Here is a 26,961-nt window from a genome sequence, read left to right on the forward strand (position 1 = left end):
CAGTTGTTGGGGGCTTACCCCAACATTGAGGTGGTTTCAGGGTCCTTTGCTCCCCTGCACAGCTCCGAGCCGAGCCGAAGGAAGAGACGGAGTTCTCAGGTTTAGATTTCTCAATGTTGCATACTTCATTTATTGTTTCTTATCTTACAATTTTCTCGGAGTCCGACAAGATGTTCGCAGCTGCATGGATTCCTCACGTCTCCCCCCGAGCTGGGCTGTCCTTATCTTTTATACTAATTACTACGTATTTCTTATTTACTACTTCTTACCAATGTCTATCACTATTACTAAAAAGGTCATCTTTACTTTGACCCAATCCTCACTAACTACTTTGTGCCACGTCAATGCAGCAATGGAGTGAGGGAAGAAGAAGGAGAAGAAGAAGGAGACAACGCCCCAGATTCTCCATCTTGTCCCCATTCACCTCAATGCTAGGAACCTAAAACTACTATTTTCTTATTTTGTGATAAGCTAAACTACTATTTCTCACATTCTTGTGACCTGTAAACCTTCTCTCAGTGTAAGAAGTTTTTCCCATGGACTGAGATCAAATCCAGTGTCTCTCTGAGCTCTGGGCTCTGGGCTGGGGTCCCAGACCCCTGTGCCCAGGTCCCTGACCCTCCAGGGCAACCAAAGGAATGCCCTGGACTCCAACATGCCAGGGCCTCAACACCCTGCCAGGGAACAATTCCTGATTCCCAATCTCCCACCCAGCCCTGCCCTGTGTCTTCTCCTTCCATCCCTGCAAGTCGTCTCTCTCCATGTTCCTCTCATGCTTCTCCATGTTTCCTGCAGCTCCTTCAGGCGCTGCGAAGCCACAGTGAGGTCACCCCAAAGCTTCTCCTGTCCAGGCTGAACCATCCCAGTTCCCTCAGCCTCTCCCCCCAGCAGAGCTGCCCCATCCCTCTGGGCACCCCGGGGCCTCCTCTGGGCTCGCTCCAGCAGCTCCACGCCCTCCCTGTGCCGAGGAGGTGGCACAGAACCAGGCAGGACCCAGCAGAAGGATCCCATCAGCTGCCCAAAAACCCCAGGATGGGATTTACGCTGATTAGACCTGGAAAACGAGAGGAGGAGGCTGGAGCAGGGCTGGAGGAGGCTGGAGGGGGCTGGAGGAGGCTGGAGCAGGGCTGGAGGAGGCTGGAGCAGGGCTGGAGGAGGCTGGAGCAGGCTGGAGGGGGCTGGAGGAGGCTGGAGCAGGGCTGGAGGAGGCTGGAGCAGGGCTGGAGCAGGGCTGGAGCAGGGCTGGAGGAGGCTGGAGGAGGCTGGAGCAGGCTGGAGGAGGCTGGAGGAGGCTGGAGCAGGCTGGAGGAGGCTGGAGCAGGCTGGAGCAGGGCTGGAGGAGGCTGGAGGAGGCTGGAGGAGGCTGGAGGAGGCTGGAGCGGGCTGGAGCAGGGCTGGAGGAGGCTGGAGGAGGCTGGAGCAGGGCTGGAGCAGGGCTGGAGCAGGCTGGAGGAGGCTGGAGGAGGCTGGAGGAGGCTGGAGCAGGGCTGGAGCAGGCTGGAGCAGGGCTGGAGCAGGCTGGAGGAGGCTGGAGCAGGGCTGGAGCAGGGCTGGAGCAGGCTGGAGGAGGCTGGAGGAGGCTGGAGCAGGGCTGGAGGAGGCTGGAGGAGGCTGGAGTGGGGCTGGAGCAGGCTGGAGCAGGGCTGGAGGAGGCTGGAGCAGGGCTGGAGGAGGCTGGAGCAGGCTGGAGCAGGGCTGGAGGAGGCTGGAGCAGGGCTGGAGGAGGCTGGAGCAGGGCTGGAGCAGGGCTGGAGCAGGGCTGGAGGAGGCTGGAGCAGGGCTGGAGCAGGGCTGGAGCAGGGCTGGAGGAGGCTGGAGCAGGGCTGGAGGAGGCTGGAGCAGGCTGGAGCAGGGCTGGAGCAGGGCTGGAGGAGGCTGGAGCAGGGCTGGAGGAGGCTGGAGCAGGGCTGGAGCAGGCTGGAGCAGGCTGGAGCAGGCTGGAGTGGGGCTGGAGCAGGCTGGAGCAGGGCTGGAGGAGGCTGGAGCAGGGCTGGAGGAGGCTGGAGCAGGGCTGGAGGAGGCTGGAGCAGGCTGGAGGAGTTTGGAGGAGGCTGGAGCAGGGCTGGAGCAGGCTGGAGCAGGCTGGAGCAGGCTGGAGGAGGCTGGAGCAGGACTGGAGGAGGCTGGAGCAGGGCTGGAGCAGGGCTGGAGGAGGCTGGAGCAGGGCTGGAGGAGGCTGGAGCAGGCTGGAGCAGGGCTGGAGCAGGGCTGGAGCAGGGCTGGAGGAGGCTGGAGGAGGCTGGAGCAGGCTGGGATTCCGCCCTGTCGTGGCCAGGGCTGCGGGCACAGCCAGGCTCCAGCGCTCCCCGCTCACCTGTGCTTGGGAAACAGCGGCGCTCGGAGCCAGAGAGACCTGGCAGCTCCCGGGTTCCACCAGGAGAGCCCAGCCCAGGAGTGCCACAGCCCTGTCCCAGTGCCAGCCTGGCCACTGCTCCCTGGGCCCAGGAGTGCCACAGCCCTGTCCCAGTGCCAGCCTGGCCACTGCTCCCTGAACCCAGGAGTGCCACAGCCCTGTCCCAGTGCCAGCCTGGCCACTGCTCCTGGGCCCAGGAGTGCCACAGCCCTGTCCCTGGTGCCAGCCTGGCCACTGCTCCCCAGCCCAGGAGTGCCACAGCCCTGTCCCTGGTGCCAGCCTGGCCACTGCTCCCCAGCCCAGGAGTGCCACAGCCCTGTCCCAGTGCCAACCTGGCCACTGCTCCCTGGGCCCAGTAGTGCCACAGCCCTGTCCCAGTGCCAGCCTGGCCACTGCTCCCTGAGCCCAGGAGTGCCACAGCCCTGTCCCAGTGCCAGCCTGGCCACTGCTCCCTGGGCCCAGGAGTGCCACAGCCCTGTCCCTGGTGCCAGCCTGGCCACTGCTCCCTGGGCCCAGGAGTGCCACAGCCCTGTCCCAGTGCCAGCCTGGCCACTGCTCCCTGGGCCCAGGAGTGCCACAGCCCTGTCCCTGGTGCCAGCCTGGCCACTGCTCCCTGGGCCCAGGAGTGCCACAGCCCTGTCCCAGTGCCAGCCTGGCCACTGCTCCCTGGGCCCAGGAGTGCCACAGCCCTGTCCCTGGTGCCAGCCTGGCCACTGCTCCCTAAGCCCAGGAGTGCCACAGCCCTGTCCCAGTGCCAGCCTGGCCACTGCTCCTCAGCCCAGGAGTGCCACAGCCCTGTCCCCGGTGCCAGCCTGGCCACTGCTCCGCAGCCCTGTCCCAGTGCCAGCCTGGCCACTGCTCCCTGAGCCCAGGAGTGCCACAGCCCTGTCCCTGGTGCCAGCCTGGCCACTGCTCCTCAGCCCAGGAGTGCCACAGCCCTGCCCTCGGTGCCAGCCAAAGCACAAAGCCGTTGAATTTTCAGCTGCAGTTCTTGCATGAAGAAGAAATCAGTCCTCCTGTTCTTAGGGAGGAACGTAGAAGAGGAATTTTTGAGAGGATCAAAAGAAATTCGAATTTGCAGAGTTGAATGCAAACAGAACAATGTAGTGCCCGGTGCTTGGTCAGTACCAGAATAAATTTGGGGGAAAGAAAAACAAAAACAAACAAACAAAACCAAAACAAAAAACAACCCCCCACAAAAAAAACCCCAAACCCCCAAAGGAAACAAACAAAAAAGTAAAACAAACAAACAAAAGCCCAAAACAAAAAAATCAACCAAACAAAAAAATCCCAAAACAAAACAAAACCCAAAACAACAAAAAAAACCACAAAAAAATCCCAAAAGAAAAACAAAAAACCAAACAAATCCCAAAACAAAACCAAACAAGAAATAAAAAAACCCCCAACACCCAAAAAACCCCCTCAAAAACCCCCCAAAAACCCCAAAACCCCACAAAAAACCCCCCACAAAACCAACCAAAACCCCCAAAAAAGGAATATGTTAAAAGCTTTGCTCAGAAATTGAAGACGAAAAAGAAAATCAAAAATAACCAAAGAAAAAGCGTATCGTTAAATCAGGTTTCATATATATATATAAATATAAAATTTTATTTTATTTTATTTTATTTTATTTTATTTTATTTTATTTTATTTTATTTTCCCTTCAGCAATGCAACCACTGCTCCTCCAGCCCGGGAAACCTCGGGAGCTGCTCTGGATCCCAGCGCTGGGAGCTGGCCCAAGCACCCGGCCGCTGTCTCAGCATTTGCTTCAAGATCCCGCAAGGCCGAGGTTGGTAAAACCAGCAAATAAAAATCCCCAGGGGGAAAAAAAACCAACAAAAAATACCAAAAAAACCACTTTTTTTTTTTTGTTTCTCCCCCAGGAAGCGGCCAGAAGTTCAAATAAACCCCGTTTAATCGGACTACGGCAGCACACTGAGGGCAAGGCTCCTTGTGGCTGAGGCTGGGGCTGCCCCCGGATCCCTGGCAGCGCCCGAGGCCGGGATGAACGGGGCTTGGAGCAGCCTGGGACGGGGGAAGGGGTCCCCGGTGGGATGGGCTTTAAGGTCCCTCCCAACCCAAACCGTCCTGGGATTCCGTAACTCCGTGACTGAGGCACTTCCCATCCTCCTGAAGTTTGAAACACCAAGGAGCCAGAATAAATTCCAGGGCAAAATTCCAGCTCTAACCTGAACCTCTCGTTTAAAACCAAACCAGAACTGAAGTGCTTGGAAAGATTAGAGGGAGGAGAACATTTCATATACAAGGGACAGGAAACAGCTTGGGGACCATCGCTTTGTATCCGTTCCCTTGTGGAAAAGAGGGTTTTTTCATGGACTAAGTGGTCAGAGCACCAAAAACCCCCGTGAGCAGCACTGACAGGGCAGGGAGGAGGAGCTTGGTGCTGTTGTAGGATCTTCCCACCACTGCAGATCCTGCGGGAAGGGAGCTGTGGAAAAACTCTGCTGGGGCTGCTTGTTGGACCCCAGGGCATTCCTCTGGCTGCCCTGGAGGGTCAGAGACCTGGACAGGGGGGTCTGGGATCCCGGCACAGAGCCCAGAGAGACATTGGCTTTGATCCCAGTCCATGGGAAAGGCTTCCTGCACTGCGGGATGGATTGCAAGCCACAAGAGTGTGAAAGATTGGAGTTTAGCTCATCACAGGGTGAGAAAACAGTAAATTCAGATTTCTAGCATTGAAGTGAATGGGGCAAGATGGAGGATTTGGGGCGTTGTCTCCTGCTTCTTCTTTCTTCTTCCCTCACTCCATTTCGGCAGTGACATTGGCACAAAGTAGTTTAAAGAGATTGGGTCAAGGTGGAGATGACCTGTTTAGTATAAGTGATAGGTATTGGCAAACAATGATAAATAAGGAACACGTAGCAATTAGTATAAAAGATAGCGACAGCCCAGTGCGAGGAGGAGTCACCAGATGCCCGAGCAGTTGCACAGACCTTAGCTGGGCACTGAGAATTTTGTAAGGTAAGAAACAATAAACGAAGCGCGCAACCTTGGAAAATCAGAACCTGAGGACTCCGTCTCTTTGTTGTGTCTGGCTCAGGGCTTTGCAGAAGGCAAAAAGACTCTAAAACCACCTGAATCTCGGAAGAGAAACCGAGAGCTGCCGTCAGGCAGCTCCCAAAGATCTCTGCCCCCAAAAGGGAATCAGAAACATCCTGTTTGTGCTGCGAGTGGGATCTGCCCTTTCAGAGACGGGACACAAAGCTGGAAAGTCATCTCTGTGCGATTTATTTGGGTTCTTCCGGGACAGAAACAACTCCTGCACAGACAAAGCAACGCACTCCTTCTGCTGCCTCAGGGAAAAGCCAAATCACCCCCTGATCATGGAGGGAAAACCAAAGGAGCTGCAACGAATTAAGAGGCGGTGGCAGAACTCCGTTCTCGGCACGGGGCTCTCGCGTGGAGAGCAAAGCCAGAGCCCGGAGGGGAGGCAGCCAGGGGAAGCGTTTGTGACCCAGCTCTGCCAAGGGAATGGCTGCTGTCACCAGAGCAACAAAACACGGGCCGAGGGCGGAGGGAGGGCAGCAGGAATGCTGCTGTGCCCGCCCGGGATTGAAGAGGTGTTGATTCACAGCCCGGAGAGCTCAGCAGCCGTTTCCAAACACAAAGCCACGTCCAAGAGACGACACCTCCCACACGGGAGGAGCAGAGGCTTCGGGAAAAACTCCCGGTTGCTGGTGCCACGTGCTCCACCCTGAGCCGTCAGCAGAGGTGGGGAGAGGCTGCAGGCAGGGCTGTCAGGCCCTGGCCCTGCGCAGGCCGGGGTAGCTCTGCACCGTCCTGGCGATGGCCTCGTCCAGGCTGACCACGGGGCTGTAGCCCATGGCCCTCTTGGCCCGCTCGCAGCTGTAGTAGTGGAAGGTCCCGGCCAGCGCCACCCTCATGGGCGTGAAGGTGGCCTTGATGGTCACCAGGGGCCTGAGCAGGGCCAGCAGCAGGGCCAGCAGCAGGGCCAGGTAATAGGCCAGCCAGTAGGGAATGCGGTACTTGGGAGGGTCGTAGTCCAGGCCGGTCAGGATCCGGGACATGAACGTCCAGAAGGGAATTGGTTCGTCGTTGGTGATGTGAAAGGCCTGCAGGAGAGGCAGAGGAGAAGCCAGGAGTTAAAATCGGGGTGGATTTCCCAGGTTTGGCTCTGTGATGGCCTCTCTCTCCTGCTCATGCCGAGGATGTGACCCCCCCTGAGCTGGGCCACAGCACGCTGTGCTCCGTGTGCAGAGGGGGGAATCCCTGCTTTTCCAAGGAAACCAGCTACTTCCAGCAGTCCAGAGGCCAGGATTCCTCATAAATGTCAACCAAACTGGCTGCCACAGCACAGAGCAGACAGGTGAAAACACCTGAGTGTGCCCAGAGCACGGTGGGGCCAGGGAAAGCTGGAAAAGTTCCTCCCGTTCTGAACCGTGTCCCAAAAGCTCCTGTGTTTCCATGTGTGCCTCCTGGCTGCCCCCAGCTCTGCCTGGATTGCCCTTCACAGGGGGAAATTCCAGGATCTCCATCCAGCTCAGCCCGGGTGGCTGCACACAATGCTCACGGAAAACATGGAGCTGCTCCCCTGCAGGATGGATGTCCGGGACACTCAGGAATCAGCCTGGATCCCAGAGCAGGGGCTGGGCATCCCTCCCCTCCCCTCCTTCCTCACCTTCCCACACAGGGGAGAGCCTCTGTGCAGCTTCTCTGCAGCCAGGATGTGCCCGTGCACCACGTTCTCCACGTAGGTGAAATCCACCAAGTTCTTCCCATCCCTGCACACAGGAAAGGAATTTAGCTCCAAGGCAAGCTGGGCTTGTGGCAAAAGGAAGGACTTCTACCAGGATAAATTCATCCCAAGCTCCCCCTTCTCCCACTCTCTGGTGCTGCAATTTCAGGCCATACTTTTAGTATTTCGTTATTTAAACGGGATTTTAATTGCCAGAGCCTCAAATGCCACGAGTGGCGTAAATTAAACAGCAACCAATCTGAGCTTTAACAGCTCAAGCCACGCCTGCTTCCCTCCTGGATATTCCTCTGGCATTATGGACACTCACCCTGGCAGGGAGTGAGCCCCTAACAAAGGATTTTTAGGGGGAAAAAAAAAAAAAAAAAGGAAAAGTGAAAAATAAAAGAAACAACACAACTGATTTCCGTTTGTTCCCCTCCCAGCTCCGCAATGCCTGGGCCTTGCTCACCCGATGATGAACTTCATTTTGCCACTCCTAGCTGCCTGGATGAGGATGGGGACCAGCTGAGGGTCTCTGGGACCAAATATTCCATGGGGACGGATTGCGGTGGTGAAGAAATTGTTGTCTGGGTCGTTTGCGCTGAGCACCTCCTGTAGGGGAAAGGGGAGGGGAAAACCAAGGAGGGAAAACTCAGCACTGCATCCCAGGATCAGCACTGAAGGGGCTGGGGGCTCCCCATCCCCTCGGGAAGGAAGCAGTGGAAGAATTATTACCCCCTCCTGTCTTTCCAAGTGATCCCTCCTTCCTTCCCACCTTCTTTTCCCAGTTCTCCTTGGTAAGAAAACCAACTCCAGTTTTTGTGGAGCACTGAATGAGCTGAGAAAGGAAGGGAAGGCTTCGCTTCTCTCATTTAACACCCCAGAAGCCAGAGGAGCTTCCAAGCTGCTTCACTCCATGAACTCTGTGCATGAGCTGCAGCCAAGGAGGACACTCAGGAATTCCATTTCTGTCCCTCCCCAGGACACTGCCGCCCCAGCCCTCCTGGACCTGCCTCAGGAGGGGGTGATCCCACCTCCCTGGGGCTCCAGCAGCGCGTTCAGCAGCTCTGGAGCAGATTTCATTCTCCTGGGAGCTCCTAAACAACGTGTTCTCCTCATTTCCAGCAGCTGCTGGGATTTCTGTGGAGGAGGCACAGACAAAATCCTTCCAGTTTCCCCCAAAACAAAGCCACAACCACCAGCACTGGGGCTACCCCCGATTGCTGCTCCTCAGCTTCCCCTCCATCAGCTACTGCAAACTGCTGGTGAAGGAACAGATGTTCTCACAATTAACACTAATTAAGCTCTCGTGGAGGAGGTTCCTTGCAGGCTCTCACACCGTCAGCGTCAGCATGGAAGGGACTCTCAATTCTTGTGGCACAAAAGATTCTTCCCACAGCTGAAACGCAAGCCACGAGAAAGGATCCACAAAAGGTCTGCTGCCTTTGACTGAGAACATTGTTATCCCCTATTTAAACCAGGGACGCTGCAGCAGTAAGAACACGAGGAGAGCAGATATTGGTGGTGTGCAGCTGTCAAAGCAGTGAACTCTCAGATGGTTGGGGACCTTTCCTGACATTAATATTTTCAGTAATGGCCTGTGCCCCTTAGCTTCGGCCACATTCCCCCCTCTTCTCCTTCCTCGGCGCCCTTTGCACGTCCCCAACTCTAAATTCAGGCTGCAAATCAGGAAAAGAAGCAGAGGAGACAAAACCCTCCCCTGCCTGCTGTTACACCAGAGCTGTGGCAGGAGAGGACTGGGATTATCCAGGCTCTTCCATGGCAGAGACACCTCTGGCACTTCTGGAACCGCCTCTGCAGCGTCACACGGGATTTCATTAGCATCCAGCCTCTGTGGCAATTCGTGCCACACCTTGATTTTCTTCCCTTTTTATTAAGTGAATACACCCCAAAATAACAGTTTAACCCTTGGCAAATACCTTCTCCTGCAGGATCTTGGTCTCTGTGTAGTAATCAATGGGTTTTTGTGCATAGGGGAGATCCTCTGAGCCATTTTTTATGTCTGTGCCCTCAAAAACTACACTGGCACTGCTGGTTAACACCAATTTCTGCAAGAGATAGGGGAGAAAACAGCTGTTTAAAACCTAAAATGATCATTATTTACAAAGACTGAGTAAATATAATAATAATAATAATAATAATAATAATAATAATAATAATAATATTTAACCAACTGATCCTACAGAAAACAACCCGAGTCTAACAGAAGATGAACAGAAACTGCAGGAAAGAGAACTCCCCCTTTTTAATTCATTCTGTCCCATCATTTAATGCCACCTAAAGGAGATTAAAACATTCCAACAAACATCCAAGGCAGTCAGTCCAGGAGAAACATCTCCAGGAAAATCAGAGTCTTGGAACACTTAACTCACACCCAGTGTTTTAAAGAAAGATTTGCTCATCTGGGCAATAACGGATCACAGTGGGTTAAAGAAGAAAAGAAAGCTTGGGTGTTTTTGTTTGGTCGTTTAAATGAAATTAATATGAGAAATAAATTTAAAATAAATGAAATAAATGACTTGAAATGAAAAGTTATGGGCTATCAAAGTAATTTAAGGAGAAAAATCCAGTCTCCAATTCCAGGCTGGCTTCCTCAGGCTCCTCCTCTTCCGGGCAACTGACTTTCTAAACCAAATGACACTGAGATTATGGCACAAGTGTGTTCCTCCTCCTTCCATGGGGAGGAATTCACGGAGGGAATGGATGCCACGAGTGCTCCCAGTGCTGGAGAAGCCATCCCTGGGGCTCTCCCCTGATGAAAGCAGGAAAGAGGCCACTTGTGAGGTGCTGTTCTCCCAGGTAGGAGAGATTTTAATGGATGCTTTTCCATCACAGTGTGGTTTTCTGTGGCAAACAGCGATTGAGTTCACACTTAGCAGGAGACTCACAGAGTCTCTTTTCCACTGTTGTGCATGGAACAAGTGGGAATTCAGTAGCTCAGAGCCCTCTGTCCCCCTCTCAAACAAGGCTGACGCCTGGCTGCGATGCCAGCGTTACAAAGTCCGTGTGCCAGCTTTACCTGCACTCCAGCTTCTCTGCAGGCTTCGATCACCGCCTTGGTTCCCATAAAATTCACCTTGTAGAAGAGCTCCCTGTTGTCACTGGAAGGGGCTGGTGATGCACAGTGGAACACCACGGACACTCCCTGCAGGGCTGGCAGCAGAGCCTGCAGGGAACCACGGGGGAGACGGGAATGGAGCAACAGCCACGGAGGGGATCAGGAGAAAAGAAGGGCAGGGAGATAGAACAGCTCCTGTTCTCATGGGAACAGCTACATTCCAGGTCATGCTCCCTCCGTAAAGGGGGGCAGCCGGAATGGGATTATCATCCAGGGTCTCCACAGCGTCCTGTCCTCGCCACACATCACATCCTCGCTTCTTCCCAGAGAAATCCCGGGAGCTTCCCCAGAGCTGGAGGCTGTCCAGGCTGAGCTCCCTGCAATTCCCAGGTGCAGGTACGAGGCTCAGGACTACCTGGAGCTGGGCCACTGAGGAAGCAGCAGGTTGAAAGTTCCCCGTGGCACTGGCTGGGTGCAGGTGACTGTCCCAAAGTCACCTCCTCACATGGCCCTCGGCCAAGGCTCCCCTCATCCCGCCCTGACTGTCGGGAATATGAGCGGTGCCATTCTCAGGGAGCTGAGCAGAGCTGGGACAGCCCCCTGCAATTAGCCCAGGGACTGTAATTAATTACCCTGTGAACCCCAGCAAAGCACCGGCCACAAACCCGTCCCGCTCTTTTCAGCTTGCAGCCGAAGCCAGGCATCAGACACCAGATCTGCTCCCTTCAGAGGCTTCCAGGGACACGTGCAAGGCCTGCATTCGCCCTTGCTGACTGCAGCCAGTCCTTCCTCACCTCCTTGTCACACAGGTCTCCCAGGAAGAAGGTCACCTGCTGGCTCTCAAACCGCTGCTGGATGTCGAAGACGTTGACCCGGTAGCCCTTGGCCAGCAGCTGCTCCACCATGTGCTGCCCCAGGAACCCCGAGCCCCCGATGACGGTGCAGCTCCTGCCAGCCTGCAGGGACAGCGAGAACCCCCCTGACACACAGGCACAGCCAGCCAGCTCCCCCGAGCTCCCCTGTGTAGAAATATGCCTCTTGCTGCTGAGGACTCCAGGACGGTGTAGATAAATGTAGACGAGAGATCTCTGAAGTTGGGTTTTAGAAGATGAGGTTTATTGTAAGGGATGTGGGGGCCTTGCTCTGAGCTGCCAGGCTGCAGCTCGTGGCAAGGCCTAGGAAAGTGGGGGAAGGGAGAAGTAGGGAGAGGAGATTCCAAGAGAGGAAAGTCCTCGGGGAAGGGAGCAAGCAAAAAGAGAGCGTCCAGCCCCCCTGGGACCCCTTATCAGGGGTCTTTAAGGTGGGCTGAAAGAGGACTTGGGCCAATGGGGTTACAGATACCTGATACTTCAGGGGAGGGGTACAGGTGTGGGATGAACCATACATTGAGGGGTGAGACAGAACATTCCATTTGACCTCTGGGTCTGGCTGCAGGTAACTTTCAGATGGTCACATCACTGTTTTCCCAGACATCCAGTATCTAATACATCTCAAACATCAAAACTTACTTTCAATTCTATCTCACCTACAGGTTTCTCATTCTCAGAATAGAGGCAATCATATTTATAGGGTTTTTTGGCTTCTTCCTCCCCAACATCCCTGCGTCTCACCGAGCTGCACTTCGGGGCTCTCGGCTCGGGCACGGGAGCGCTGGGCGGTCACAGGGAGCTGCGAGTGCAGACACACTCTGGCGGGATTTTGGAAGGGCTCTGCCTCGTGCTCACAACCAAGAGGCTCAAGGAGGAGGGAAGGAAAAGAAGATTGGCCCCCATGAGCTCTGCTTGGACAGCAAAGCAAACAGAACTTGAAGGAAGACGGGGAGAGATTTACAAAAGCCACGCAGGGAACGGCTTCCAGTGCCAGAGGGCAGGGATGGATGGGAGACTGGGAATCGGGAATTGTTCCCTGGCAGGGTGGGCAGGCCCTGGCACAGCTGTGGCTGTCCCTGGATTCCTGGCAGTGCCCAAGGCCAGGCTGGAGCAGCCTGGGGCAGCGGGAGGTGTCCCTGCCATGGCAGCGGTGGCACTGCACCAGCTTTAGGGTCCCTCCCAACCCAGACCAGTCCGGGATTCTGGGATGATTCTGTGGTTTGCTTCAGCCTCCTGGCACAGCTAATTCAGAACATTAAAACCGTCACCATTATCAGAACCTGTGACACTCAGAGCCGAGAAAGCAACCAGGTAAAGGCGGGGGCTGTCCTTTTGAGCCATTAGTTCTTCCTTCCTTCTTCTTTCAGCTTTGTAAAGCAATGATTGGAGTTACTAATTAACAGATTTCAGTCTGGCCACTCGTCTGACTGGACTGAGACCAAAGACCTCTCTGCCAGCACAGAACATCCAGGCCCTGAGTCTGAGGGAGCTTTTACACAAAGAATGCTCTGTGCTGGTTGAAAGAGTTTTACTCCTGGTAGTAACACAACCCCCACCTCTGCAGCGATCTCTGAGGGAGCCTGAGCCCCCTGGAGCCACACAAAGACAACGATTGTTCACAGCTCTCCAAAGGCCACATCCTTAAGCAAAGGTTCTCCTGCCAAGTGTTGGGCGATCCACAAGAGAAATTTGAGGAGTTCCCTGAGTTACATCAAAGCTGAAGCAGTTATTTGGGATGGGGCACGCAAAGGAGAGTCTGATCAGGGTCTGGAGCATAAATCCTGTGAGGAGCAGCTGGGGAAGGGGCTCAGCCTGGAGAAAAGGAGGCTCAGGGGGATTCTGTGGCTCTGCACAACTCCCTGACAGGAGGGGACAGCCGGGGGGGTTTGGGCTCTGCTCCCAGGGAACAGGGACAGGAGAGGGAACGGCCTCAGGCTGGGCCAGGGGAGCCTCAGGGTGGATTTTTGGGAAACTTCTTCATTGAAAGAGTGGCCAAGCCCTGGAAGAGGCTGCCCAGGGAGATTTGGAGTGCCCATCCCTGGAAGTGTTCAGGCAATAAGTGGATGTGGCATTTTGGGATGTGGTTTGGAGAAGATGAGAGGATTCAGCCAGAGGGGGAATGGCTGCTGAGGGGACAGAAACTGTTTCAGCTTCTCCTCAAAGGCAGTTGCTCCCTTCCACTGGCTTTTCCCTTTTCCCTGTACCCTTTTCCATGAGGTCTCTTTCACTCACACCATTCTGGCGTTCCCTGATCCCTCCAGGAACCAAGAGCACCCAAACTACTCTGAGACGTCCTCGAAGTGAAGTTTTACTGTAGCAGAATGCTGCCCTCTGCCTCTGAACCCCAGAGCGCTGCAGAGGCTTCAGAGGAATCCCAGAATCCCAGACTGCTTTGGATTGGGAGGGGTTTCTGAGCTCATTTTATTCCACCCCTGCCACTGTCCCAGGCTGCTCCAAGCCCCATCCAGCCTGGCCTTGAACACTTCCAGGGATCCAAGGGCAGCCACAATGACATATAATTTTATTAAAAACTCTCTGTGATTTGATACTGCACGGTATAATGTTTGTGGCAAGCCAAGCTACGTGTCTATATTCATTTTAAGGTATGAATTCAACCTATCCAAACTATACCTTGGAAAATCATGTTTTCTCCCCAGAATTATCATTCATGCAGGATCAGCTTCATGTCTTCCCTAGTGATGTGCAGAATATTTGTGAATTTGTTTCTGCAAGATAAAACTTCCCAAAGCACCCTCTGAGGCCCCAACTCACCGATCTGAGGTGTGTGGCCATGGCTTGGACGAGGCACTGTCCACCAGAATCCTTGAAAAAAGGGAGAACATTCTTTTATTCCCAATAAAGCAACACATTTCTCGTTACAGAAATCAGGGGCTGGAGTCATTATGCTGAAGAAGGATGAAGCGAGGGAGTTAATTCTCCCTGTTCCTCTGAACTAAATCAGCAGCTGCAGGTGCTGGCTTGGCTCTGGTACTGATTTTTCTGAAAGCCCTTTGAAATTCCAAGGAAAAGGCCAAGAAGAGGCGGGATTAGCGCTCGGCCACCTGGACCACCGAGCCGGTTTAAAGCACCGTTTGCCCTCGGGGTTCTTGGTTCTGTTTTACTATTATTATAATTGCTGCTGTTGTTTGTCTGTCCTGGTATAATTACTAGTAAAGGGCTGTTATTCCTTTCCTCATAGCTCTGACTAAAAAGTTTTTTTTTTTTTAATCTTCCAAATTATAATAACACGGAAGGAAGGATTTAAATTTCTCATTCCTAGAGAGGCCTGCCTCTCCTTAGCAGACACCTGTCTTTTCAAACCAAGACAGCAGGGCACAGGGTGATCCCCCTCCAGCTGTTCCCTCTTCCACCCCCTATCCCTCAGCACCCCATCCCTCTCCAAAATGCACTTTATGAACTGCTGCACCTCCAGTTCCCCCCCAGCTCTTTCAGCTCCCTCCCAGAGCCCCCATCCTTGACCCCACGGCCCGACGCACAGCCGCCAGGACCCTCCCCACGGCGCCAGGACCTCCTGCCCCGCCCCCAGCACAGCTCCCCGCTCTTCCCCACAGCCCCCAGGACCCTTCCGCATTCCCGCAGGACGGACCGCAGGCCTTGTCCCGCAGCCCCAGCCCGTTCCCCGCTGTTCCCAGACCTTTCCCGGCTGCCCGGACCCTCCCGGTCCCCTCACGCCGCCGCCGCCGCCGCCGCCGGCTGGGAGCCTCGGCCACGCCCCCTGCCTGCTGTTCACCAATCAGCGCAGCGCTTTCCCGCCAGACCACGCCCACCCCGCCCATTCCTGCCTCTTTCCCTGGGGCGAGCATCGCGCCAGACCGTTTCCGCTCGCTGATTGGTCCAACCCCTCTCCGCTCCGACCAATCGCGTTGAAGGAAGGAGGAGATTTTCACACGCGCTCATTCACCTTTGGCCCCACCACAACGCCAGCCAATAGGAGCGAGCGTTGCCATGGCAGCGGCGTGCTGGGGAGACAGCCAATGGGAGAGCGCGATATTGAGGCTGCCAGGCGTGAGGCCGGCGGGATGGTGAGGGCGGATGTGAGGGGCCAAGGAGAGGTCTGGGGGTTGTCAGAGGACGTCAGCGGCCAGCGAGGGCACTGAGGAGGCTTCGGAACTGGGACGGGGCTCAGGGGCTCTGAGAGGGGTGTGAAGGGGCGCGGCAGGGGCTCGGAAACCTTGAGGGGGCTCAGGGGCACTGAGGGGGCTCAGGGGCAGTGACGGGGCTCAGGGGTTGTGAGGGGGCTCAGGGGCAGTGATGGGGCTCAGGGGCAGTGATGGGGCTCAGGGGTTGGGAGGGGGCTCAGGGGCAGTGATGGGGCTCAGGGGCTGTGATGGGGGTTCAGGGGCACTGAGGGGGGCTCAGGGGCACTGAGGGGGGGCTCAGGGGCAGTGATGGGGGTTCAGGGGCACTTGAGGGGGCTCAGGGGCACTGAGGAGGCTCAGGGGCTGTGATGAGGGTTCAGGGGCACTTTGGGGGCTCAGGGGCTGTGATGGGGGCTCAGGGGCACTGAGGAGGCTCAGGGGCACTTTGGGGGCTCAGGGGCTGTGATGAGGGCTCAGGGGCACTGAGGAGGCTCAGGGGCACTTTGGGGGCTCAGGGGCACTTTGGGGTCCCCCCGGGCCCCCCCTTTCCCCACGCTGACACCCCGCTGTACCGTGCCGAGGCCTCTGGCTTTAAGAAGCCGTCGCTGGGAGCCGCGGCCCAGCGCAGGAAGGCGAGCCCCAAGGCGGAGCTGCCCGAGGAGCAGCAGCGGGAGATCCGCGAGGCCTTCGAGCTCTTCGACACCGACGGCAGCGGCAGCATCGATGTCAAGGAGCTGAAGGTCAGGGTTTCCCTGCGGCTGCGAGGCGCTGAGGTTATAAAGGAACGCGGCCATAAATGCTAAAATAACCTCAAAAAGCACTGGAGTTTCCTGGGTTTTCCCCCCCCCCGCCTCCTCCCTCCAGAAGAAAACCTGCTGGGCAAAAGGCAAAGTTTTCTCTTCAGTTGCAGCTCTTGCTGTTCATATCCAGTGTGTTTAGGGTCAGGCTGCCCAAAATTCACGTACAATTCTCTGCTCTCTGTCCCGATTCCTCCTCCGTTCATAAAACAGCAAAAAAAGGGGTTGTGCACATTAAAGAGGTGTGTGTGGGGGGAAGGTTCCCCTCTAGCTGAGGATTTAATGCTTCTTTATTACTGTTATTATTATTCTTGTTGCTATTATCTGGCCCTTTCTCAAGGGGGAAAATGTTTTCCCAACAAGATCTTTATCACCAGACTGAAAAATAAAACTGATTTAAATTCCCTGTGGTTGACCAGCTCAAGGTGGTGAGAGTGTGTGTAGGAAATCCCTGGATTAGCTGAGGGACAATTCCAGAACAGGAATGTTTCTATTCCTGTTTTCTGCATCCTGATGTGAGATGTGAGTGCAGAGCAGCCTCGCTCTCAGCCTGCTTGGTTTTCCAGGACACACGGAGTTTTTGAAGAGAAAATTCACTTTTTCCACCCCCCCCTGTGGTTTTGGTGATAATTCTGTAGGATTTGTAACTTACTTTGTCCTTCCAGGTGGCCATGAGGGCCCTGGGGTTTGAACCTAAGAAAGAAGAGATCAAGAAAATGATCTCAGACATCGATAAGGAAGGGACAGGAAGAATCAGCTTCAGTGACTTCCTGGCAGTGATGTCACAGAAAATGGTATGGATGTTTTACAGCTCCAAACAAAGGGAATTTTGAAGGTGGATGAGGAGTCTTTATCTCCTTTTGGGTTTAGAGGGAGATTAAAGCACTGTTTTAATCCTAACAGTTAAATGTATAAAAGTTGGGGTAATCCCTATCCTGGATTCTCTCATTTTTCAGGGAAAAATTAAAATCATGATATCATTAGCGGGTTTCTTTAACAACCAGAGGTGATTTTTGTGTTTGAAAAAAGGGAGAAAAGTTTTTCTCACAGAGGGAAACCAGCTCAGGCCTGCTGGAAGATTTGGGAGGGTTGATGTCTGGCTGTTTTCTTTCCTTGAATTCTAATTTACAGATTAAATCTCTGCCTTGAAAAAGATATTTTTTAAACCCCAGATCTTTAATAGTGGAAGATCCTGATAGTGATATCCCAAAGATATCTGGCTGGCAAGGACAGAAAAAAAAATCCCTGAAAGCCTGAAATTCTGGTTGTGTCTCTGTCTCCTTTCAGCTTTTATGTGTTAAAGGAGCTGGGCTCCTTTATTTGTTCTCAAGGGTTTCTCAGTCTATCAGATCTTTTATAACTTTATTTTGAGTGTCACCTACAACACAACCACTCCTTTCTTGACCTTAAACTTGCTCTTTCTCCCTTAAGGCTGAAAAAGATTCCAAAGAGGAGATTCTCAAAGCTTTCAAACTCTTCGATGATGATGAAACTGGGAAAATCTCCTTCAAAAACCTCAAACGTGTGGCCAAAGAGCTGGGGGAGAACCTCACAGATGAAGAGCTGCAGGTTTGGACCTGGTGGTGTTGGGATCTTTGTGCTGGAGCTGGGAGGAGAATCCTCTGGTGTGCTGGTAGGAAGGGGGGGAATTTCTGGAATCTGTGGATTTTGAGGTCAAGGATGGCTTGAGCCCACGTGGATGTAGGAATGGGATCATCCAGTTGCAGTCTTGTGAAGCAGCAGTGATGTGAAAGGAATGTCTCTGCTCCAAGCACTTGGTTTCCCCCAGGATTTTCCCTATAATAGTTCCTGGTCAGATTTCTCTATAAATAGCAATTTCTCTATCAATTTCTCTATAAACAGCAAAACAGATTTCAGGAGATATTTTGTCTCAGCTTGTGCCAACACTATCCCTTCCAGCACAGCTAAAGAGTGGCTGGAATTCTGAATGAATGCAGTAATTCCCAATAAGAGCCACACCTAAGCTCTGCCCCCAAATCTCTTGCAGGAGATGATTGACGAGGCAGATCGGGATGGGGATGGGGAAGTGAGCGAGCAGGAATTCCTGAGGATCATGAAGAAGACCAGCCTTTACTGAAGCCCAGTGGGATTTATTCTTTGTACTCATGTGCATTCCTTAGGAGGGGGCCTCGCTTCTGTAGTGTCTTGATTTCTTTGGAGGCAGCAGAAAATACAGGTCAGTTCTGTCAGAAGTTTTTTTGTGACGAATTCTTTTGTTGAGAAGTTTTAAAGGTGTTTGGGAGCAGTTTGCACCACCCTGTTTACAGGCAGCGACGTGGTTGCTGGTTATGATGTTTACACTGCTTAAAATACACAAATCACGTCTTTGGGACCAAATTCAGATCCTTTTCTGACTGAAAAAAATGGGTCCAAATGATTCCAGTTTGGTAAAGAGATGACTCAAAACCAGACAGTGTCGATCTATTGCTCAGTGTAAATCTACTTTGGGTTTATGCCGTCGTTTGTGCCCTACAGTGAGCTCTTTTTGTGATGAATTTGCAGGGATCAGCTTTTTAGAACCCGTTTTATGAGGATTATCCCTTCCCCCCCTTTTTAGGGCATTCTTTAAACTCAAAATAAAAACAAACTGCTGCAACTCTCCTTGTGTTTCCTTCAGTTCACGTGGCTAAAGAAATCTTTGCAGGCGGGAATTCCCAGTGCTACTGAGAGCTCTGAGCTTGCAGGAATGCTCAGAGGCTGCAGATGGGATTGGGTTGCAAATAAAGTCTTACTTTAAGCCATCAGATTTGTGGAAAGAGTTTTGATCCCCACTTTGCCAAAAAAAGGTGTGGCCGGGCTGGAGAGGATCCACAAAGATGATCCAAAGCCTGGGAAGCTCCCGTGTGAGGAAAGGCTGAGAGAACTGGGCTTGTTCAGCCTTGAGAAACTGAGATTTAGGGGAGATCCCGTCACCATGTTTGGTATCTGGAGAGTGTCTGCAAGAGAGAGGGCAATTCCCTTTTTATCAGGAATCATGGAAAGTACAAGGGATAATAACCTGTACAGGTTATTCCTGGGGAGATTCTGAACAGGCACCAGAGGAGAGTTTTTCACCATGACAAAACCAGCTCTTGGAAGTGATGGATTCCCCAAATTTGGGCATTTTGGGATCCATCGGGACCGGCTGCTGGGACATCTCGCCTAGACAGCACTTTTACCAAGGAAGGTTGGACCAGGTGAGCCCTGAGATCCTTCCAACCTGGAATTCTGTGGTTCTGTTAATACAGGAGAAGAGTTTCACCTCTTCGCACCAGAGCTGGCCACTGACACGGGGCTGGTCCTGCTCCAGTCTGGCTCCTGACAAATCCCAGCAAAACAAGGGGGGATTGGTGCTGCGGATTTCTTCCTGTATCATTTTCCCAGCTGACACAGAGCTTGTCCTGATCCAGAAGGAAAGGCAGAGACAGAAGCAGAGTGCTGAATTCAGTAGAAGCATCAGGTTTTATTTGGTAGCAGAACTGGGTTCCTTCCTCTGGCCGCAGTTCACTGCTCTGAGGGAGGGGTTGGGAGCAGCTGGAGCCCTGGGGGAGCCTGGCTCCTGCCTGGCCTCAGGCTGAGGGAGGGCAGGGATGGGTGGGATATTGGGATGGAATTCCTCCCTTTGAGGGTGGTGAGGCCCCGGCACAGGCTGCCCAGAGAAGCTGTGGCTGCCCCTGGATGCCTGGAATGTTCTAGGCCAGCTTGGAGCAGTGGGATAGTGGAAGGCGTCCCTGCCCATGGGAGGAGATGGAACAAGATGAGCTTTAACGTTCCTCCCAACCCAACCCATCCCATGATCCCATGCCAGCTCCCAGCCCATCTCCTGCCAGTGAGTGACGTGCCCTTGGCAGAACCCGAGATGATCCCTCCTGAGCAGAGGCCGGGAGCAGAGCCCCGAGCGTCCCTTCTCCTGCTGCCGTGTCAGAGGGGGAGGACGTCATCCCCGCAGGACGCCCGTGGGAGCTCAGGCCAGCCTCAGCACTTCCCGCACCATTTTCCCGATGCCGTCGTGGACGTGGTGGATGGGGGCGTTGCACATGAAGGCGCTGGTGGTCACCAGCCGGTTCCTGGCGTCCACGTGCGCCTCGGTGACCTGGCTGTTCACGTGCCTGCAGCCCAGCTCCTTCATGGCCTCAGCAGTCTTGGCGTAAGGCCACCTGCGGGGGAACGGGGAATAAAAGCCTGGAGTGGGGAGCGTCCTACACGCTGTGCTTGGGGAAGAGTGTGCGGAGGGAAAATGCTGCGGGCACGGCACAAAACCTGCCCGGTAGGATCCAGATCTTTTCCTGCTAGAGGAAGTTCTCTGGGACTATACAAGAGGAAAACCTCCTGTTCAAATGAGTTACAAAGATCAAATGAGACCTGAAGTTCCGCTTTGGATGTTCCACTACCTCGTTGTGCCCACTCAAGTGTTGGTGTTTGTAGAAGCCTGGGATGGTTTGGCTGAAAAGGGACCTCAAAGCCCACCCAGTGCCACCCCTGCCGTGGCCAGGGACACCTTCCATGATCCCAGGGTGCCTCAAACCCTGCCCAGGGTGCCTCAAACCCTGCCCAGCCCAGCCTTGGGCGCTGCCAGGAATGGAGCAGCCACAGCTTCCCTGGGCAACAATTAGATTTAGGTTTGGGGTGGGTTTTTTCGCCAATATCCTCCAAGTTAGCGAAAAAACTCCTTCCTAGCAAAAGCCGTCACCATTCCTTGTCTGCCCTTGGGAGAATCCAGTCACAGCTTCTCTGCAGGACTCAAGACAGATTCACTCCCTCCCTCTCTTAACACCACAAGCCTCGAGTAACTATCCTGTTCCTGCCTTGCATCTGCAAAACTTGGAGTCTGCAAAGATTTTCCCTGCCCTGGGTCTGTGAGGCATCAGGGAGGCAAATAATTACCTTAAAAGAATAAATTATATTTTAATTAATTTAAAATAAAGCGTCTTATTCAAAGCCATTAGAGCTGTGGAAACAAGACGCAAACTGCAAACAGATCTGGCATTAAATCATTCCTTCTGCTGTGCTGAGCAATGACAAAATCATCCAGAGTTCCTACTTTTCCCTGTTTTCCCCCGAAGGACTGGAGTTGCTAAAGAAATAACATTTTCTCAGAAATAACATCCAGCCCCTTGTGAGACTTCTACCACCTGGCCAGGATCCCGGGGGCTTTGGGGGGACCCTGGTGTGATTGTCACCCACCCCGCCCCGTCACTCACTGCTCACACTCCGTGTCGTATCCCACGGTCACCTCACAGCCCGGGAAGATTTTGGCTGCCAGCACTGGGGAGATGCAGCACATCCCGATGGGTTTGTGGGCGGCGTGGAACGCCCTCAGGACACCCTCCACCTCTTTGGAGATGCTGCAGTTCTTGCCCTGGGTGGCCCAAGTGCTCAGGTTTTTTGCCACCCCAAAGCCACCTGAGGAAAGAGGAACAGTTTAGGCTGGAGGTTACATCCAGGGCAGGATTTTTGCCAGGCGTGGCGTGGTGGAATGCTCAGGTAGATTGGATGGTTGGCAGCATTTGTCCAGGGCAATGAAACAATTAAAATCGGTTCTCCTTCCCAGCCCTCCTCCAGCCTGACCCGCTCCATCCCACAATTCCCATGTCATCCCAGACCTATGGAATATCTAAGCCGTGGCCAGGCAGACCCCACACAATCCCACCTGGAATGATGAGGGCATCCAGCCCCTTGACATCCAGCGTAGCCAGGTCCTTGATGTTGCCTCTGGCTATCCTGGCACTTTCCACCAGGACATTGCGCTGCTCCGGCGTTGGCTGCCCCTTCACGTGGTCCACCACGTGCATCTGGGGGATGTTGGGAGCATAAACCTCAGCCTGGAGTGAGGAGAGAGGGCTGTTATCCTTCAGGAATGATGGATAAACGTGGGAAAGGCACAGGCAGTCAGTGGGAATGCTGAGGGGCTTTCTGGAGAAAGAGCTGGCATGGAGGGAGGAAACCTTTAGTAGTTTGTGCCCAGAGCTGCTTGTCTGGGGGGCTGAAGAGTCCATCCATATCCCAATAAATCCCATTTGCCGGGTGACCACGCAGAGAGCTGCTGTCCCACCCCATCTCCCACCGCGACAGGACTTGGAGTTTCCACTCCCCACCCACAGTTTTCCCAAAGCCAGAGTGTTTCTGGAAAATGCTTCCCCTTCCTTTAGCTCACATGCAGAAGTTAAGAGTGGAGGGTGGTGAACAGATTTTGGGGCTGTGCCACCGGCGCAGTTCTGGGCCCCAGAATTTAAGAAGGATTTAAGGAACACCAAGTTGTCCCCAGGAGGGCAGGGCTGGAAGGAACGTCCTGTGAGCAGCAGCCGAGGAGTTTGGAATTATCTAGGTGGGAGGCAAGGAGGCTGAGGGGCAACCTCATGGCAGCTTCCCGTGGGGAGGGAGGTGCTGAGCTCTCCTCCCTTCCAACTGAAATATTCCATTCTGCGCTGTCCCGTTTCCTGAGGAAAGGAGGGATCGAAATGCCCGAGTTTCCTCCACTAGAGGCCCCTGCCGATCCAGGGACGAGGGAGGGACGGGCTCCGAGCCCGCTGAGCAGGAGGGAAGCAGCTGCAGCAGCTCCAGAAGGGGAAAAGGCAAAATTACACACAGCGGAGAAAACGTCTGGCCAAGACTTATCCTGGAGCCAAACAGCGGAGGCAGAGTTGGAATGGTTTGGAACTGGGGGGGCTGGCACGGGTAGGTCACCTCTGTGTGCCACAGAGCAATTCCCATTCCCAGGGGCACGGCTCCGACCCAGACACGCCGGGAGCTCACAGCTGAGTGTGAGCTTCCAGAGGCTTTCCCTCCCTGCTTTCCCAGTCTCACGGAGCGGCTCTCCCGACTTTTACAGCAGCTGCAGCTCTTTTACCCCTCCAGATTAACTCACAAACCTGTTCTCTCATCCCTGGCAGTGCCCCCAGGCCAGGCTGGACGGGGCTCGGAGCACCCTGGGACAGTGGAAGGTGTCCGTGCCCATGGCAGGGATGGAAACGGATGAGCTTCAAAGTCCTTCCCAACCCAAACCATTCCGGAGTCTCTGGTTCTATTTTCACTTCTACCCTTGGAAGGTTTTGAAAAGATGAATTTCAAACAGCCCAAACGGTCTTTTAAACAGAAATGGCAGGAGAGAAAAGAGGCCAAAGCACAGAGAGAAGGCATTCAGGAAAGTCTTTTGGAGAGTTTGGATACGCTGGATCCCCACGCCCCCCCTTCGTACAGCACAGCTGAGCAGGGAGCTCTCCACACCAATCCCAGTGACTCCAGGCTCCGCTGCTTGGTTCTCGGGGAGTTTGTCTCGGAGACAAGGACAGGTTAAGGAGCGGAGCCGGGACAAGCAGCCGGGGCAGGATCCTGCCGGTGCCTCTTACCTGAGCCCCTTCCCGGCTGAGATGCACCAGCACCGCCGAAGCCTCGTGGACCTCGCTGCCGTCGAACACGCCGCAGCCGGCCAGCACCACGGCCACCCGCTTTGCCATGGTCCCCCGGGAGGAGAGGGGTTCCGCGGAGAGCCGCACGCCGCTGTGAGCTCCGCTCACCGCCCGCAGCCCTTTATAGCGCCGGCCCTCCCCCGGAGCAGGGCTGGGCTGGCTCTCTTACTGGCAGCGAGGTTTTATTTCCAGTTCCACGGGCAGGGCGCGTAAATATTATTTGTTTCCTCAACTGGCTGCTCCCTTACAGATCTTCTCCCCAGCACGTTGTCTGCAGAGCGGCCCCAGCTGACGCACCCAGCCGTGTTTTTCCTCCTCGGCTGTTGATTTTCTGTTCTAGTTCAGGCTGAAGCACCAAAACCTTTTGCACAGGAGATGGTGGCAAAGGGAGCCTGCCCAGAGCCAGGATTTCAGCCAGCGCATTCCCCTCTGCTCCCCGTTCTTTGAACCCTGCACTGCATAGGCTGCTTCAGGCTTTTAACACCAACATTTCCTTTTTGGATCCTGGATGTTCCTTCCCGCAGATCTCACCTCTCAAAAGTGGATATTTTACACCTTTTTTTTTTCTTTTTTTTTTCTTTCTGGCTTTTGCACCCCGAGTTTAGAAATTAATGAAGTCAGAGAGTTGGAAGGGACCCCACAATGTCCAGGTCCTGGCTGCACAGGGCACCCCGACAATCCCACCCTGTGCCTGAGAGCGTTGTCCAAACACTTCTGGATCTCTGGAATAAGGGGATTCTTCATCAACAGCACCACTTCTCCATTTATCTAATTCCAGGGAAGTGGCACTGGGAATTCTTGGAGCCCTGAGCTCTGGAGAGGCCCCCAGCAGCTGGATTCAGTGTCTGGAGCTCGTTCCTCCCACCCTGGCTCTGCTCTCATGGAGGTGATCCTGTACCTCTCTATTCCAGCCCAACCCTGGTGAAATAACTGTGCCCTGTGGAGGCTGAGAGAACAAAAAACCTCCCACAGCATGGCTGCAGGGTGTTTTTCAGGGGTTATTTATATGACATGTTCCCCGGGGCTCTGTCATTTTCGGGAGAGACGTGAAGTACATCCTGTGGGCAATGAACTCGTGCCTTGGCAGGGTGTTCAGGCAGGGCAGGCCTGAGGAGGAGGCTCACTGCTGCTGCTTGCCACTTCATTTAGGGCATGTTTCTCCCAAAATCAGGGATTTCAGGCGCCTAGCTGCTACCTGAACGAGCAGGAGCAAGAAAAGTGTGACAGACGCCTTGCAGTCCCACTAATCCAACCCAGGCTGTGCCTCTCAGTTTCTTTTATTGCCCAGAACAGGAATTAAATTGGGATACGCATAAAAAACACCCAAAGCCTTTCCCCTGCTGTTTGTTGTGCTATCTAAGGAATCCTAACTATGGTTTAGGGCTGTATTTTTTTTTTCCTCTTGCATGAAAAAACAGCCAAGTGATGTTGCAACCTCAACAGGTAACTTCTCCCTCCTGCAGCTGCTTCGGGAGCAGTCCCATTAGCCATGGAACAAAGTGGCCAGAGGCTGAGGGTTTCCACAACCTGCCTGCTGCAAACCACATCAGTTACCCCTGCTTGTTGTAATCTGGCTGGGCTGGTTCCCCTTGCTGGGATAACTGGTGCAACTGGGCCAGCCAGGCTTGTTTGCTCCCCTTGGAAAAAAACATCTGTCTCAATAAACATGTCAGCCCCAAAGATCCCCCTGCAATGAGGGGATGAGCCATAAATGACATTTCTCAGCGGGGTTGTTCCAGCCTGGGTGGCCTTGGCTGTACACATTTACTGTGAGCTTCGCTGTCAACAAGTGACTTTAATCTGCATTAAGGTTCTGGTGAGGAGGGGTGGGAAGAGTCCCTGTTCCTGCAGGGTGAACACAGCTGGAGAAACCAGGAGAGTTTGGGAGCAGTGACAAGGATCCAGCTGGACCCAGCTGCCGTCGTGCCCCAGCTGGATGGGGCAGGGCCCTCTGACAGTTCCTGATGCTCTGGGGCTGTTCTGGATGCTGTCATCGATGCCTTGGGAAGGCTGACCTAAAACAGAGCCTGGACAGAGCCAGAGAATAAAGTTGATATTCATTGAAAAGCCTCTAGGACACACCTTGGGCAGGACAAGGGCCTGGGCAGGCCTACACCCAAGGTGGAACCAAAATGGACACAAAATGGTCACAAAATGGACAAACGGTCACGAGGTCTCACACTTTTATAAGTTTTGGTCCATTTGCACATTGGGGTTTCATTGTCCAGTTACAGCTCCAGGCTGTGAGCTCCCATCCTTCTTCTTCCTCCCTCCAGCCACCCTTGTTTGTGCTTTGGGGCTGAAAGTTGTCCTTGGTGTGCAGCAGGAACAGGATTTGCTTTGTGTCCCTGCTGTGTGCAGAGCTCAGTGACCCTGAGTGTGAGCTCAGAGCTGCACCGTGGGCAGCACAGAACGTGGAATACAGCAAAGATAAAACCTGAGGCATCATCACAGCTCCAGCACCTCTTGGATGATCCCACAGGGCTGACTGTGAGCTCCAGCCAGTGCAGCTCCCAGCAGCTTTCCTGTGCTCCAGCCCTGGCTGTGGAACAGGATTTATGGGGGATCACAGAGCAGGATCTGCTGAGGAGAACACCAGAGCTGGCTGCTGGAGGAGCTCTGCAGAGCCAGCCCTGGGCAGCCCAAGAGTATTAGTGCAAAGCTCTGCACCTTTTGTCCTGTCAGGAGAGTGGGATTTGCTTTACCTGGAGCTGAGTCCCCCAGGGGAATGGTCCCTACACGGGTCCATGTTACCCTGGTTTTTCTAAGTTTTTTATAGCCTTTTTGATTTTCATAAATGGAGTCAGATCTTTTTAATTACTGTACAATATTAAGAGCAGTTCTACCTTTTTCCCACAGATGTAACATAAACAAATCCTTTGTTTTTCATTCTCTGTCCTTTGTTTGCATATTTCTAACATGAAAACAGTTGTAACTGACAGCTGGTCTGGCCACTTGGCTGAAAGATGAAAAACCCCAGACGCCAATCTTCTGCTAGACCCACAAATGTATAAAAAGTAAGAAATAAAACAAAGAGGCTCTCTCCGCCCTGTCTCAGCTTTGAGCTGGATCGGAGGAGGACCTCTGCCCTATGAAAATCTCTTGTCTCGTGTGACTGCTTTGTGTGTCTCGGTGACAGGTCCATCCCCACAAGGAGAGGAACAGAGCTCTCTCAGCTCTCACAGAATCGTTCTCTGACAATTCCCACCCGACCCATGACTCGATCCCCAGGCCAGTGCCCACTGCTCTCCGCAGCCTCCCCTCCATCCATAAACACCTTTATGCCCTGGCCACGCATTCCCCGTGGGAAGCAGCAGGAAGCTGCCCACGGGTCCTTCCTGTCCCCTTTGGGACACATCCTGGCGATGTCAGGCACTCACTCCTGACCTGGAAAGCCAGCGAGGCTCCTCTGGGCTGGAGGAGCTGGATGAGGAGTGACAGATGGACAAAAATCACCTTTAAGGGAATGGCGCTGAGCCTGCCCCGGGTTTGCCCAGCTCAGGTGTCGGGGGCTCCTTTTCAGGAGCTTAAATTCCCCGGCATTCAGGTGGTTTTAGAGTTCTGGCCCTCTGCAAAGCTCTGTGCCAAACGCAGGAAAAGACGGAGTCTTCAAGGTCACATGCTTCGTTTATTAGTTC

At 53.9% G+C, this 26,961-nt stretch overlaps 3 protein-coding genes across 3 annotated transcripts; 1 reads left to right on the forward strand and 2 right to left on the reverse strand.

Moving 5' to 3' along the window:
* Positions 1 to 5,588: 5,588 nt before the first annotated feature.
* On the reverse strand, positions 5,589 to 14,753 carry NSDHL (NAD(P) dependent steroid dehydrogenase-like). The gene is made up of 8 exons (XM_040084051.1): positions 14,676 to 14,753; positions 13,793 to 13,843; positions 10,946 to 11,107; positions 10,113 to 10,259; positions 9,013 to 9,141; positions 7,542 to 7,684; positions 7,016 to 7,118; positions 5,589 to 6,449 (listed from the first exon to the last, which is right to left on the reverse strand). The coding sequence occupies exons 2-8, from the start codon at positions 13,811 to 13,813 to the stop codon at positions 6,114 to 6,116; spliced, it is 1,041 nt and encodes a 346-aa protein (XP_039939985.1). The 5' UTR covers positions 13,814 to 13,843; positions 14,676 to 14,753; the 3' UTR covers positions 5,589 to 6,113.
* A 209-nt stretch (positions 14,754 to 14,962) lies between these two features.
* Positions 14,963 to 18,679, forward strand: CETN2 (centrin 2). The gene is made up of 5 exons (XM_040084007.2): positions 14,963 to 15,063; positions 15,702 to 15,860; positions 16,583 to 16,711; positions 17,349 to 17,486; positions 17,926 to 18,679. The coding sequence occupies exons 1-5, from the start codon at positions 15,016 to 15,018 to the stop codon at positions 18,013 to 18,015; spliced, it is 564 nt and encodes a 187-aa protein (XP_039939941.1). The 5' UTR covers positions 14,963 to 15,015; the 3' UTR covers positions 18,016 to 18,679.
* Positions 18,680 to 19,346: 667 nt separating this feature from the next.
* On the reverse strand, positions 19,347 to 23,412 carry LOC120762067 (putative glutamine amidotransferase-like class 1 domain-containing protein 3B, mitochondrial). Its single transcript, XM_040084080.1, has 4 exons — positions 23,264 to 23,412; positions 21,568 to 21,739; positions 21,119 to 21,320; positions 19,347 to 20,074 (listed from the first exon to the last, which is right to left on the reverse strand). Exons 1-4 carry the CDS (start codon positions 23,369 to 23,371, stop codon positions 19,882 to 19,884), a joined length of 675 nt encoding a protein of 224 aa, XP_039940014.1. The 5' UTR covers positions 23,372 to 23,412; the 3' UTR covers positions 19,347 to 19,881.
* Between the last annotated feature and the right edge of the window lie 3,549 nt (positions 23,413 to 26,961).

Source organism: Hirundo rustica, chromosome 21, assembly GCF_015227805.2.
Source record: "Hirundo rustica isolate bHirRus1 chromosome 21, bHirRus1.pri.v3, whole genome shotgun sequence".
Classification (NCBI taxonomy): domain Eukaryota; kingdom Metazoa; phylum Chordata; class Aves; order Passeriformes; family Hirundinidae; genus Hirundo; species Hirundo rustica.